The sequence below is a fragment of the Mytilus californianus genome, unplaced genomic scaffold (assembly GCF_021869535.1).
Source record: "Mytilus californianus isolate M0D057914Y unplaced genomic scaffold, xbMytCali1.0.p SCAF_9, whole genome shotgun sequence".
In the NCBI taxonomy this organism is placed as follows: domain Eukaryota; kingdom Metazoa; phylum Mollusca; class Bivalvia; order Mytilida; family Mytilidae; genus Mytilus; species Mytilus californianus.
This window is the reverse complement of record NW_026262745.1, coordinates 54,773,322-54,790,013: the sequence shown is the minus strand read 5'-3', so window position 1 is coordinate 54,790,013 and position 16,692 is coordinate 54,773,322. Positions and strand designations below refer to the sequence as shown.

General features: G+C 31.6%; 1 protein-coding gene across 2 annotated transcripts in view; it reads left to right on the top strand.

Annotated features, from left to right (window-relative positions):
* The window catches only part of LOC127716730 (rho GTPase-activating protein 6-like), a 57,243-nt gene that overhangs the window by 17,850 nt on the left and 22,701 nt on the right, over window positions 1–16,692 (top strand). Inside the window, exon 2 of one of the 2 annotated variants that reach the window (XM_052222977.1) lies at window positions 3,162–3,271. In XM_052222977.1, the coding sequence (XP_052078937.1) occupies window positions 3,162–3,271 (110 nt within the window). Of the gene's footprint in view, window positions 1–2,078; window positions 3,272–16,692 lie in introns of those variants that run through there. The other variant, XM_052222976.1, reaches the window with a different exon arrangement.

Genomic DNA, 16,692 nt, shown 5'->3' with positions numbered 1-16,692 from the left:
TCGTTATAATTGGAGCATTTCTAAATAGGTGTATAGAGCTTTTAAAAAGAGAACATATAATTATTTTGGTCTTTAAATTTGTTTAAAATTTTAAAAGATGTAAATTCTGTAAGAATTGTGAAGAATTTCAATTGTAAATGTTAAAGATCAGTAGTACTAGCTATACGTCTTTTTTCTTATCACATTAATTGAAAAAAGCTATTTAGTATCAATACACTTCCACTTCCTAATCTGCTCCTAGATCCTACCCCTACACGTATATCAATATAAAAATAAGAAGATGTGGTATGATTGCCAACGAGACAACTCCCCACAAGAGACCAAATAACACAGAAATTAACAACTATAGGTCACCATACGGCCTTCAACAATGAGCAAAGCCCATACCGCATAGTCAGCTATAAAAGGCCCCGAAATGACAAATGTAAAACAATTCAAACGAGAAAACTAACGGCCTAATTTATGCACAAAATAATGAACGTAAAACAAATATGTTACACAGCAACAAATGACAACCACTGGGACAGGCACATACAGAATGTGGCGGGATTAAACTAGTTTGAAGGCGCCAACCCTCCCCTAACCTGGGACAGTGGTGTAACAGTACAACATAAGAACAAACTATAAAAATCAGTTGAAAAAGGCTTAACTCATCAGAAGGATACAAATAGAAAGTTTTTTTTTTCTGGAATATTTGTTCCAAATCTTATTGAATAAAAAACATATACACAGGGGCGCGGAAAAAATCTTTTATCAACTCCCAACTGTTTTTTTTTCTCACGTTATTATTATCGGCATTTTTCAGACTCTTATTAAATAGATTTTTTAATCCACTGTTTAGACCAAAGATGAGTAAACATTTCTGACAAATATGCTTAAATATTACATTGTTATTATTGAATTGATAGATATAAGAAGATGTGGTATGAGTGCCAATGAGACAACCCTCCATCCAAGTCAAAATTTATAAAAGTAAACCATTATAGGTCAAAGTACGGTCTTCAACACGGAGCCTTGGCTCACACCAAACAGCAAGCTATAAAGGGCCCCAAAAATTACTAGTGTAAAACCATTCAAACGGGAAAACCAACGGTCTAATCTATATAAAAAACGAGAAACGAGAAACACTTATGAACCACATCAACAAACGACAACTACTGAACATCAGAGAATGAATAAGACCAGTACTGGCACTAGCTATACGTCTTTTTCATTATCACATCAATTATAAAACTATTTAGTATCAATACACTCGAGATCTCTCCTATCTAATCTGCTACTAGATCCTACCCCTATCATATATCAAGTTTTTTTGGGGGAATATATATTCTAACCTTATTGAATTAAAGAATAAACACACTAGCGGAAATAAATCTTAAATGATCTCCAAATTATTTTCCCCATGTATAAAAATCAGTTGAAAAAGTCTTAACTCATCAGATGGATACAAATAGAAATGTTTTTTTTTCTGGAATATTTGTTCCAAACCTTATTGAATAAAAAAAATTTCACACAGGCGCGGAAAAAATATTTTATCAACTCCCAACTGTTTTTTCTCATGTTATTATTGTCGGCATATTCCTAGACTCTTATTATTAAATAGATTTTTTTAATCCACTGTTTAGATCAAAGATGAGTCTAGTGATTAGATAACTAAGTCTATTATCAAAATCAATAAAGAGTAAACATTTCTGACAAATATGCTTAAATATTACATCTTTATATACGTTATTTATTTCAAACATTTACGTGTGAAATCGGATTAAGGAATTAATTTAGGATGCCATAAGTTTTCGTAATTAAACTCAGATCTCGTTGTGAGTAATCAAGTTCAAACACGTGCCGTGTTCTTTTATTGTTTTAGATTTTAACAGCTCTACTGAATTAAGTCCTCCTTTCAAAATAAGCGTTAAACCGAAAAGTTTTGTTATTCCCCGTAGGTGGCCTCAAAGTAATTTACTTTTTATGAATATGAGGTTCATTACATCCATTTATGTGGGTCATGCTTGAGTGACATTTTTATGAAGCCTCGTTTCGCAGTTTGATTTCGAAGCTCCGCCTCTTAAAAATATAGTATTCCTCTATCCATATAGTTTATTCTACTAATTTAGAGCTGACATATCGTATACTAATTCAAAAATCGATGGAAGGATATTTTTGAAAACAAATACATAATAATTATCATTATGGGGAATATTCCGATAAAATAATGTGTGCATAAATAGTGTTACAACAGGAACATATAAATATAAATATTGACACATTGGAGTGGAACAGCGTTTTGTTTACCTACAATTCAATAAGGCGTGAAATATACACCCATCTTCTGTGTGAAATTTTAAATAATATAGGATTTATAATATGTGTACATCAAATTTTAATAGGCAACTGTGAAGTGTGTATCATAAATGTTGAAGAACGAATTTTATTTCCGTATTTAAATATCTGTTTGATAATGACCGTTCACGGACATCAAGAAAAGCCCAATACACATCAAAATGGATTTGTTAGTAAAATGGTTTACCCTGATAGTGAAACAATGATGAACCGATCTTGGAATGGATACATGTTTCATGTTTCTCCTCTTAGTTTGCCCAACGGGAATATTGCAACTCCCCAGAAAGCACATGGACCACCAAAATTTAGTAATGAAATGCGAGCCAACTTTTCATTGAGTTACGATGGGGATGAATCTTCGCAATTTGACAGTTTGGATTCAGAAACTGAATACGTCACTTTAGACAATAATTATTTCTTGAGAACTTTTTCTCCTCCTTCTAGACATTTATCTATTTTGGATTTTAAACGAAATGAATTGAACAATACTAAAACAAATAGTCTGACAAGACAATCACATACACAATCATTGATTAGTGTTAAATCGCCATTAAAAGATAGGAAATGGCAGAAAAAAAGTTTGCGAAAACTTGCAACAAACATTGGTGCTGTTTTAAGTTTGAGTCCTAGAGGAGAGAGTCTCAAACGATTCCCAGAAGAATATGTGCCGGCGAAGAGAGAGCGAAGCAAGTCAGTTGGGGATATAGTTGAGGATGCAAAATATAAAAGAGAGGATAGCATTGAACTTTGTTTAAGTGATGATGATGACAATGATGATTTCGGATTTATAAATTATCCAAAATGTTCTTCTTCTCTTTCTTTAGCGATGAACAAGACCAAGTCACCATCTTCCACGCACAAAATTCTTCCAAAAAGATTTCGCAGCAAAACACGGCCAGTCCCTGTTGTTAATACCACGTTATGGAGCCCCGAGGTAAGTAGTTATATTTATCTAAGTTTGTGTATCAAATGTATGTGTCCTCATATTAGTATATTTTGGTGAAATGGAGATTAAATCTACATAAAACATCCCCAAGCGAAATAGTTTCCCGCCACATTTTTGATGACCGAATAAATATTGCTGTATAGAAAGTAAAATGTCCTGGTTTGGTTCAGTTGTGTCAATAAACCTATTATATCATCAATCAGGATAGACAAAAATCGATGGACAATTAATAGGAAGAGTTTCCTTATGTCAGGATTATAAACAAAAATATATTGATATGGAAAAAAGGATAATTTAGATGTCTACGGACAAGAGGTCGTTCAACTTTATCAAATAGTACTTTCATTATCATACTATTATAGATTCTCAGCAGAAAATTCGTATAAAAATTTACCATACTGGATGGTACTTGGCTTTTTCTTATAGGACCAATTTGATTATACAGCCCTTCATATATATATATTCATATTTGGCTGTCCTACCCTTTTGCTCTGAGTGCGTGGTGAAGGTTAAATCAGAACGTGTACCAAATGCAGCGGCGGAAACAGTACATTATGCTACTGCATATGCGTATATACCAAATAACTTGTACAACGTTCTAACTGCAATTGACTTAATATGCCAGTACTATACATGTTGTCTCATTTGTAATCAGTTTTTTTTGCAAACAGAATCAAGATCATTCCTTGGCACAAAGAAACACAAGAAAGTCATACTTGTATAATTTTATGTTATATGTAAATGTATATTCCAAACAAGTCAATTAGACAGTAATTATAATTAGCTAAAACAATTGTCGTGTGTATATAACATGACGGACAGGTTTCATTTGACATCAGGTGTTAGAACATGGGTTTTACATTAACCATTGTATACAAAGAGTCACGTCTATACACCCATAATAGGATAATAGAGAAATTTATTCCATAGATGTAGCTATTTATTATGACAATTTTTAAATACCCTGTATGACAAAATATGAAGAATGCATTGTATTCGATTTAGAAGACTAAAATATATCCAAACAACAGCTGACGCCGCTAAAGAAAGATGGTATACTTCAAATGATGCTCAAACAATTGTAACTTTTAAAACTGATATAATCAACAATTATCATATTTTGAAATTATAGGCGCTATACTTTATTTATTCGTGACAAATTCAGTAAATCTTTTTAAACAGTACGTTAATCTGTCAGATCTTTAAACTATGAAATAAACACCTTTATTAATTACACCATTCATAGTATGAAATGTGTGGAAAGAATACTGTCTTCAAATTGAATATTATAATTTCATCTGTCATGCTTTTGTCTGGAAGGCTTTCGTATGCATTTATTTACTGTCACCAGTTTTATCAACCTGTTCAAATACAGGCTTATCATAAGTGGTGACCTTATCACAACCCAATGTTTATATACTTATCAATATCTATTGAATCTGATAACCACCAAAGGAACATCTTTTAAATCGCATTTCAATATTTTTACATGCAAACGACATGCTTAGGAATGTCTCAACCATGACTCAGAATGGTCAACGACATGAGATATCACCTGGACAACTTCAAAAGTGACATGTTGTCATCTCAAGTAGATTTTTATAGTGCATTTATATGCTGTGATAAAGATTTATACAGAAAGCTTTCAGAAAATGACCATTGATAGTGGTAAGGTTGATGTGGGGGTTCCCCGCATTGACCACACTTTTTCTGGCATATGGAGTTGTAATTATTGTTTAAATTTAAATTATTATAATTATGAAGTTTTTGATGAAACTACACTTGTGATAATTCATTTAAAACACCCGTTTATTGACGCGCCATTTTCACTAGTCTTCTTAAATGAAGTGTTTGTTCATTATTGAAATATAGTCCTGAATATGCATGAAATATTTGTCACTGCACTGTAAGTAAACATCAATCAATCAATCAATTAATCATTATTGAAATTGAACACAGTATCTCGTACAGATAAATATAACCTGCAACTTAATCATGCTTATAGCTGTTGCATTATATTGTAACCAAACCTGCATCAATTCCAATTTATTCGATCAAATAATGTCGATCTGATGGAGTAGATGACCTTCTTTTTCTAATCATTAGTAATATAAATAATTAATAAACTGGAATCTCGCGGTGATATGAATATGTACAATAAAATTACAATAAAATTACAATAATAATTATCTTTTTCAAAACAAAAATTTGATTAATATTCGCAAGGGCAAATAAAAAATTCTGCATTAAAAAAGAAAGACTAGAGGTATTAAGCTGCTTCGTTTTATTTGATCTCTCTTCAACATTCCTTTAGAAAATTGTCTTTTTAAAGATTTGTAAAAATATGACGATGTGTATCAAAATGATAAATGGTGTGACCCGGTCCCGTACTGTGTATTTTAATCCAGATAGAAGACGTTTGAGGTCTGTCACTTTGACAGTTATGAATTATTATATTTGATAACGAGTTGTTTCTTTTATGTATTCATATAGTAGCTCCTTTGTTTGATGGTTTAATAGAAAAGACGTATCTAAAATAAAAAAAAAAATAAAAAAGTGAAACACAGCACATTAAGTTTTGAGAAAGAAGTTATACTGCTTAAAACTCATCAGAGATACCAGGCATATAATTTAGTATACGCTATGTAAAATAGACAATCAATTTTTCAAAGAAATCCCTTTCATGCTTTCATTTTACACATAACAACTGAATAAATTTTACCTTAAAAGTTCATGAAAAATCATAGACAGGAATAAGTACGCACAGATCACATACACAATGTGTTAATGCAAAGGTCAAATAAAGAGATATGCGACATATTTCACCATCCATTTGCCTCATTCAGGTCTAAAAATTATAATATACGCGTACCTAGTATTAACCAAAAACTGTTTTTGCAATTTTAGGGTTATTGTAGACTGAAATAAGTGGTCACTTTTGGACTAGATTATCTGGATGAATTGTAAATTCTGTTCGTGGATACAAATTGTACTGAGTAGCCAACTGGATCCAATCTACCATAACCGATGGCATCATAATTATATTTAAATATTTTCCGAATATATCAATTTTATGCTACCATCATAAGTTTACACAGCTTTTTCGTAATATTGGCACATTAGTTCAAGATTAAATCGTTCATCGATCAAATTATAAATTTACACCGGAAATATATGTCAGATAATGCTAGATACCCGTTGTTTATTTAACGGGTACTCTAAAAATCAATGCAAACATTGAAAGTAATTTTTGGAATTAAGTTATGAACCATTTTCCATCTACAGTTGTGGTTAACCGTACGCGTAATCTAAAAACTTTACAGAAACCGCATTTACACTATAAATCTTGTTTTTCTTTATTTTTTGTTTACATAAATTTACTGTACATCTTTCATCACATTTCATTCAAATTTAAATGTCTAAATTTGAAAACAACGAGGAGCTTAACAAAATGCAGTTGAATTATCAGATAGGCTGATTAAACAATGGCATAATTTTCTCAATCCCTGTACTATTTAAAATATCGTACTTTGGTCAAATTTTAAAGATTTCTGGACCCATGCCGAGATTGAAACAATGATTGTAATTTTTCTTAATCTTTACTCAAATTATCAGAAATAATGACCCAATTTTTTTTACATCAGGTAAAATTTATTTCACGGTTATATGAGTAACAATCGAAGATGGCTAAGAATCAATGCCATCAAACATATAGAGATGTATCTTATTGTCACATTGATTGAGTTGAAACTTTTTAATTAATCGAGGCGCCAAGTGAGAGGACTTTCTTTAATTTTTGAATGTAAAGAAATGGGGTTGATGTTTTAAGTCAACCCGACACAGTAACACAACTACCTCCCAACCACAAAAAAATCAAAATACCAAAAAACAGCAAACAATCTTGAGATTATCAAGCAATCTTCTACAAGAACAAAATAATAATGATAAAAACAAAAGTTTTAAATAATGATTGTAAAAAGAGAGACAACACCGATGTTTTGCTCTTTTTCATCAAGGATTTGTGTCTCAATATACGAATCTTTGTTTTCATATATGCCCATTAAGGACAGCTTTGCACTAAATATTATAAAGCGTGAAAATATTCTCGAATTTGACCACCAGGGATTATACAACAGGTCGAGTTCATGCATTCCAAATTGAAAATTGACATGTATATTATCAATTTTTACATGAAAAAACCTAGTCAGCTGTCATGTTTTACATGTTGTCAACCACTATGTTTGCACCATAGGTCTTTGGTCTGCACTAGAAAAACCAAATCAAAATGTCAAAATACCTATGATACTTGTCACACAAAATCCATTTAAAAAAGTAAATATGTCATTCTGTAGCTATCGGCTGTTTTCGATAATAAACAATCCTAGTCAATCACTGGATAGAGTGATGTGTAATGAGGAGACAGTCATTAAGTTACCAGTATTCCTGTTATGTCACGTGGAGACGTTCTCTTGATTCCAAATGTCAATGACTGCCTTTTTCGTGACAAAATGTTACGCTGCAACCTATGTAGCAAATTAGAAACAAATCACAGAAAAGCTCACTTTCAAAATATATTATCAAATGTATCGAGTTAAAAAAAATCATGTAATACTGTTGTCTTTATCGCATATCATATAGCAATCAACCATGCTTGCTTATTTTAGTAATAAGGTTTATAAGTGTGCCAAACTTTTTTTAAACAATATACGGCAGTTCAATGTTTTTCACGTTTTTGAGTTCATTTCAAGTTAAAACAATCAGATATTTATTTGTTTCAAACTTGTCTATAAGATTAAGCACTGTTTAGAATGAGGTCAAAATATTTTTGGAAATGTCAATAACGACTGAATGTTGTACAGAAAAGATTAACAGTTTTATCGTGCACGTTTAATTTTTGTCTTCATGATTAGATAATGATGTACTTCAGATGGGGATAATCTTCTGTAATCCAGACTGAGCAACCCAAATGTTCGAAGTTCAAAATTACAAAATCGTGTTGCCACATTTATATCATGTGTTGTACTTGAAAATTACCCAGACTATACGATCGAGATGCAGGTTTCGAAGTTCAAGGGTGCTATTCAAGTATTTTGTACTTTAATTTGAAAATTAACGAATGCATTTATAGAAAATTTACGTAAAGCCAACCCTCGTACAGTGGACATGCGTATACATGTGGTACATGGGAATTTTTCTTTTTTATGTCCTATAAAAATAAGGAGATGTGGTATGATTGCCAATGAGACAACTATCCACCAAAGTTCAAATGAACATGATGTAAGCAATTATACGGCCATCAACAATGAGAAAAACCCATACCGTATAGTCGGCTATATAAAATGCCCCGACATGAAAAATAAGAAATAATTCATTGAGAAAACTTACGGCCCAATTTATAACAAAACAATTTTCGAAAAACAAATATGACAGACGTGTTTTTTTTTGTAGTTCTTTGTTGCAAAATGAATTGGACGCATAAAAACGTGTTAAAACTAGCTCCTAATAGATGATCCTTCAAGACGCATCACCATCCTTCTTTACTAAATGTTTTCTTTATAGTTCAAAGGTCTGATCATTCAAGTAACTAATTCGATCTTCTTTCAAATTTGTCATAACCCATTACACAAAGGTTTGTACAAAAGACAACTCTCCTAGTTTAACCTCCGACTTGTTTTTGACTTTCGTTTATGATATATTTGGCCAAGAGGTTCGAATTATTAACTATCCATCAACCAGCTTGTTTTTCACATTTTTACTCCTAAATATTTATCATATATGTGATCAGGGGCATGAATAATGTATATGAAAGAAATAGCTTTTTAACTGCGCTAAAGGCACTAAAAGCCACACACTTTGATAACATAAAACGCTACATTTCATTAAGATGGGATTGGGTTAAAACGAATGCAAATGGGTACTTCTCCTACATGTATATATAGACCATTAACCAATTCAAGCAATAGATACTTTAATTCAAAAGAAGCGGAAAGACTTCAAAGGAAAAGTCACGGATAAGTATTTCAGGCAAAGCAGTTTTTTATATTTGTTAAAACGGAAAGAATAAATTTTCACTAGAAAATATGACATGATCTTGTTTTAAGGTGGTACATAACACTACAGGGAGATAACTCTGTAAAAGTTAGCTGAACGTTTTAATCACGTTCTATTGTTAAGGAATTATTAAGCTTCTCAATGATCAAAATTAGTGTTTGTCAGATTGCTATATATCCAATGAAATTTTCCGATAAAGTGTGTGGTTTAAGGTTTTTGAAATTTTTATATTTTTGTCAAAGGGTCAAAGTAAATATTTTGTCAAAATTTTATGAAAAATAAACGAGCCAAATTAATTTTAGTCGGGGTGTTTGGTACCACCTTACTACATAAATTATCAGCAAATTATGTTATTTCTCTTGCCTCATTTCGTATTTATTCATTATGTCTTATATCGTCCCTCTCTTGCTTCATTCTATATTTAATCGATGAGTCCTCAACATACAAATAAGTTTTATTTTTTACATTGAGAAGCAACATAACCACACTACACCTCTTTAACCTTTCTATTCATTACAAAATCCTTGAAAGTCAAGCTAAACTCCATCTATAATCAAGTGTTTACTTTAGTCTTGCAAAGAAAACATTTCTCTGGCGTAGTCAGACTTAAACTATAATATTAATTAATTTAACCATACAGATCGTCTCTATTCATTCATAAAAGATTACGCAAAGTATAAGACTACCAACAGAGTTGAAAAATAGTACCAATTTGACCTTCAGTGGCTCCATAAACAACTCTGTCGCTGGAGGTGAGATTCGCGTGCTTTATTGGGAAAAAAATACATAATAACATCTCGAGTCAGTACATACATTGGCCTTACAAACTACAAAATGTACATGAATAATTGCTTGTATCACCATTAAAATCTGCTTTTATACATAGAGCTTGAGGGCTCAATTCGATCCCCTGTATTTGAATTCACCATGTAATTATTTCCTAATAGGCGTGTCATTGCTATTCAGATAAGAACACTGGAAATATTCAATTTTCGAACGTCACATCCCACGTTATTTACATTAGGTTAAAATTTACCACGGGAAGTCTTTATGCAATAGAAAAAAACTGCCTGCAACAATACATGTTCTCAATGTAAAAGAAGATTTGATATTCTTTTCAGATCAAAGGGCGAAAGCTTAAAAAGTTGTTATTAATTCATAAAAATCCGAATTGTTTGGCAGTTAATACATGACATAGCACAAAACCCACAAAATAGTTACTGAAGGATTATTTTGGACATCCTTTCATGGAATATTCAAAATAATGAAACAACTCATGATCTTAGATGTGAATGGTTCAATATACACGTTTCATACATGTATACACGCAGGTACGCAATGCGAATCGAGAATGACAAAATGTCATACTAGTGCATATATAGAAAGGTTAATTTCATCGAGACATCAAACCATCTATATATAGCTATACTTGTAGTCATCTATTTATAAATTTACGTTAACTTTGTGCAATATCTGCAGAATAATTTTGTCGACTCTCTAATTTGCTGTCATAGCTAAGTTTTGGTTTCTAGATCTCAGTTTGGTTTGGTGTGTTGAGCGAAAGTCCAAGATCATCAGCCACCGTTAGGTGTGAACTATATCTGCAGATTATCTTTGTCGACTATATATTTGCTGTTAGCTTAGTTTGGTTTCTAGGTTCTATTTTGGTTTGGTGTTTTGGGTGAAACTCCAAAATCAACCACCTTTCGTTGTACACTATCTGCAGAATATGTTTGTCGACTCTCTTTCTTGCTGTTACCTAAGTTTGGTTTCTACGTCCCATTTTCGTTTGGTGTTTTGAGTGACACTCCAAGATCAACCATCTTTAAGCATGAAATATCTGCAGATTATTTTTGTCGAGTCTACTTGCTGTTAGCTAAGATCCCATTTTGGTGTTGGGAGTTTTGAGTAAAACTCTAAGATCAACCATCTTTAAGTGGATACTTGTTTCTATTATGCTTGCTGTTTTTAATTTTGGTTTTTACTAGATCCTATTATGGTTTGGTGTTTGGTCTGACTGTGCGGTTTTGTGGTATTGATTAAACTTTACAGTTTGGCTTTACACAAGTCATATATACAACTGTGAACATGGTTAGATTAGGTTCATCAAAACTTTATATTAGAGATTTCATAAAGTTTATAATAACAATTGTAAGCTACACCTGTTGGTTTGACGGATTAAAGATATTCTTTGTGTAGATTAACCTTTAATTCACCGTTCCCCTACTCAGATAATTATATAATTAAATCCACGTTTATACCATTCATCATTTCATAAGTGGAGCGAATTAAATTATTTCCTTTCAATAACAAAACCTTGTATAAATTTACCATGCTTTCTTTCTTTATAAATTCAAGAGGAAAATTAAAATCATTTTCACACATGCGATACTGATCGAAATTCAATATTTGATAGTATCGCAACAACTGCGACAATTCGTCTCATAATAAGATTTTCAATTGTACAATTATAAATTACCGTATGTCAACAAGTTCAGCACAACATTGTCACAAGTACCTTTAAAGCATCCGACTGCAGACATAAGATATCCCTTGAAACACGGACTGTTTATGAATTTGTATTGAATGCATGGCGGCTGCACTAATATGTTTTTACAGGAACAAAATAGATATAATGATGAGATATAGATATTATCTTAACCGAATTATAAAAAAAAGTAGTTTAGGACGTCTCTGAAGTTTTCTTTTAATGAATGCAAAAGTTCAAATGTTTCACCCTAGACCTTTTTTCTCGTAATTGTCTCTTTACGTAATTGCACGTACAGGTGTACTCGATTTACTCATGCACCTTCTATTAAATCTAAGTTTGTAAGCTAAATGACGTTTCTCTACTATTTTTTGTTCTTTTGCTTACATAAGCCTTTATCTTTATGATGCATATTTATTAATTAAACAGAACTACAAAATATTTCAGTATGTTTATGAACAAGCCGGTCTATGTACATTTTGAAACATTTCTGCTTTGATCAATGTATAATATGTATTTGTTTTTGGCTCTGTTTTGTTTCTTTTGGTTGAGTATTCTGACGAACGTTGCTAATTTTACTTTGACATGAATGTCAATTGGTTCTCCGGTCTGTATTATCAATCAAATGCACACATCCTTTCTGCTCTTGTAGAGATACTGAATGAAACAAACGAAGCAATGGGAGAGGGTCTGGATGGTGCACCTTTATTTCTTAATAATTTAATTTGTTAATCAATTTTTTCACCTTTCATTATTTGTTTGCCTATTTTTATCTATTCTTTATATTCTAGCACCCCATTATTTTCTATTTTTCATTTTTTGCCTAGTTTTCTCTATTCTTTATTTTTTGTTTGGTTGCCCTTTATTCTGCACTTTTTGCCCATTATTCTCTATTCTTTGAACCCCATCCAGACCCTCATGGGTTGCATTACAGCAGCTCTCTTTGTACCTTCTCAATACACTAATTAATAAATTTGAGCACGTTTTTAAAAGAATTGCAAATTCAACAGAGTTTCAATGAATTGATTATGATTTTCCTTATCTGGGCACTTTTTCATTAGCAAATTCCAAACATTACTTGTCCGTTGCACATACGAACGCCCTTGAACCATTGCCACGGTTCCTGACCACAGATTGTGAATAAGTACTGAAGTATGCCATTTCGTGCAGGTGTGCGAGGTTTGACAAACAACTGTCATTAGTGGTCTACTTATTACAAGTTTCGCTGACCACTCACAATAAAAGGCACGCATAATTATGATAATTCAGTCTGAAGAAATATTATCCATTTATGAAATTTTTGGCTATTTAAAATTTTCACGCTGTAGAGATAATGGATGTGGTATAGAATGAAAGAGTAATTGACCAGAATGCTTTGTATTCTTTATTTCTTTCTAAATTTACAATTTACCAATATATGTGGAAAACTAATTTCATACAAAAAACATTTTTATGATAAAAAACAACATAAAAGAATTTACTGAGCAGGAAGTTTTTTTCAAAACTATCCTAATCCGGCTTTTATTCGAATTTCATAACTTCTGATAGTTTTAATAATATTTTTATGCTTGGCACGGAAACATCTGTCACAGTTTACCACGCTAGAAAATAGGTCACTATTCGACATTATATTATTTTATATTCTTCTGCACGTCATAAAATAGTATTTGAAATTTTATAGAAATTTTAAAATGCAGAAATTAGAACACCATGACAATCTAGAATTTAATTGTGTCGTCAAAATCTGATATAAAACTACTATTTTATTTTTGAAGAAAAAAAAAATGAAAAAATAAAAACCACTATTTTTATCTTGTTACGTATGATGACTTCTGGATTGATTGAATTGTAACTCATAAATATGTTAATACAGTTTTAATTACGTCTTTACTTAAAATATACATGTTTTTGTCGACCTCATTGGTTGAAATGAAACAATGACTGATATAAGGAAAGTTTAACTATATTAAATGGATAATAAATAGGTCAGATAAATCGTCGAGAAGGCACCATTGGGAAAGGAAAAAGGACGATTCCTCAAGTATGGTACAACTTCAAGAATCGAAAGAAAGCGAAAGGAAATAGTAACGAATTTATTTTTTGGAAATAGCTATAAGCAGTTAGCAACCACCTTTTCAAAGAAAATAAACACAGCATGCATTGACATACATCAAAACTTAAAACTGGTGTTCATACGGTTAAGGTTCTGACGAATTACTCGAATTCCTCTTGACGATTCTGACGAATTACTCGAATTCCTCTTGACGATTCTGACGAATTACTCGAATTCCTCTTGACGATTCTGACGAATTAGTCGAAAACAAAAGACAAGACATCAGAACTTTGAACAATACGAATCAAAAACCTGATTTGAGGAATAACTTCATATAACTTGTATTGTTTATTTTATCTGTATGGATGTTACTTCGGTATATTAAGGATATTTAATAAATTAATAAAACCATTATACATCGTGAGAAAAAATGTTTTAACGATACCTGAGACGTGTAAAGTATGTCTATAGGCCGTTCGAGCACTTACATAAAATGATGGTTCACAAGCAGTGATGAAAGATATATTTGATAAAAGTACATCTATCTTATGATCATATTCCATGCTTCATTAGCAAAACGATCTGGTTAAAGACGTTCTTGATAAGTTATAGAGTTAAAAAGTGTTTTCATTTTTGTCAAGTAACAAACTAATATATATTTCTTCTTCTTTATTCATTCTGTTTGCCTAGAAACAAAGATGCAGTCAGAGAATTCGAGATTATTCAAACAGTTTAGTTATTGCAAACTGTCAGCTCTTGCATCTGATCGAATCGATTGTTGCAAACCTATGCGTTACACACATTCACCTTGGTAATATATAATAAATAATACAACATAACTCCGATGTTAATTTCCTGGAAAAAAGGAGGGCTTCAGGCCTTATTTCCGCCATTTTTGAATTATAAAAACGGAGAAAAGGATGGGTTGACGACGCCCTCTTTATCCGCTTTTAGATGCCATATTATCATTACATTTTTTTTAATATTATCAAAGAAAAAAAGTGATTTGCTATAAAAGAGAAAATGAGGCATTAGAAAATGAGTGATTGATTTGCTATAAACTGATTTTGATAATAAAAAAAATCTTTTAACCTGCAGTAGACAAATAATGAAATTTCATATAAATTTCAAAGAGATAAGGTCGCAACGTATACATTTCCTAGAAAATAACATATATATAAATTTCTAAGTTAAAAATATGAAATTATCCACACGAATACACTAAATAGAATCATGTCGTCATAATGGTTTGAGGCCGTATTTAACAGGGAAAATGTTTTTGACAGACATTTCTACTCTAGGTAAACAGTATAGTGCAATACATCATACAGTTAGGTCATGTGTCAGTTCTATCAGAAACGATTGGACACTCTTCGTTTGATAACTCGGTCAACTGACCTACGGCTGTTGTTCTCAAATGTTACCGCGGTACTAAGTAGTGTCATTTACAAAATAATTCTGATATTTTTGGCGGGATTATACGTGCTTGTAAACATCATTTAGCTACGGCTGTTGAAAAAAAAGCGATATACCACTATATGATGCACCAAACGCGCATTTCCTTAAATGGTGCCTCTTTTAGCGTTTTCAAAAAAATATGTATGTCTAAGAATCCAAAGCCTAATTCAATAGCTGAAGTGAAAGAATCAAAACCAAAGCCGGCTAATGAATTTAGGCTAAAATCTAGCTAAATAACCGATCCAAAGCCGGCTAAAGAATCAGAGCCAAAATCTAGCTAAAGAATCCAAGCCAAAGTAAGAACAATAACTCGGTACTAGGGAGACAGAAATATGATTCAAATTCTAAAAAAATAAAGAAATGGCTGTTATCAATCATGAACTGTGCACAGGAGTAGTAAGCCATGTTATTTGATATAGAAAGTTCCTGGGAAAGCAAAAAATAAAAGAAAACCAACTTTTTAACGTTACTGTAAAACGAATACATTTCAGCCCCAATTTACCAATAAACTTAATTTTAAAGACTAAATGTTAAATTGGATATAACATGTATAAAAGTATGTAATTTTGGCATTCTTATGAGATAATTACTCATTGTTAGATTTTTCAACTGTGATATTTAAAAAATTTTAAAATGGCAAATATTTGAGTTATTACGATTGTTGTTTTTTCAAGGTCAGGTGAAATAACATTATAACTGGGCCTAAATTGACTCTTGGACTTTAGAAAATAGGAGATTTCGTAATTAAATAATAACATTTTCCCTGGCACGTGTATAGTGTTTTAGCTCTTCACATAAATTATATCTTCCAATATATGTTTGTTTTGATCTATATTCGCTAGTTAAATGGGAGGGTTTGACCGTAATTTTACCCCATATATTCTAAATAATTAGCAGTTATAACACAATTACACTGCGGCACAATTAATCATCTAACGGCAACATGCCGGTATGTTTTATCCTATAAATACAACAAAACTTGTCAGAATTTGTGACAATGTTCACTGCTTGACCATTTATCATCTGTACTGAACATGTAAGAGGTGCATGTTACACACACGACCAGATAATGCAATACATATTCTTTTGATCGGCAAAGTCAATTTAGAATCCTAAATCCGGGGCGTTATATATATTTTGCGTATAATTTCTAATTTCACCGTATTATTGACTCTAATTATGATTGAAAATACGGATACTGGAAGAAAATATGTTAAATACCAAAAGTACATTACCAGGAAAATGAAATGATTAAAACTACAAGTGTCATTCATATTGCATTGTTTTTGGTAGTAAGAATGTAAGAATTGAAAAATCACTTGTTGAAATTCTCTTTCCATGCATTGGCTATTTTTTCCA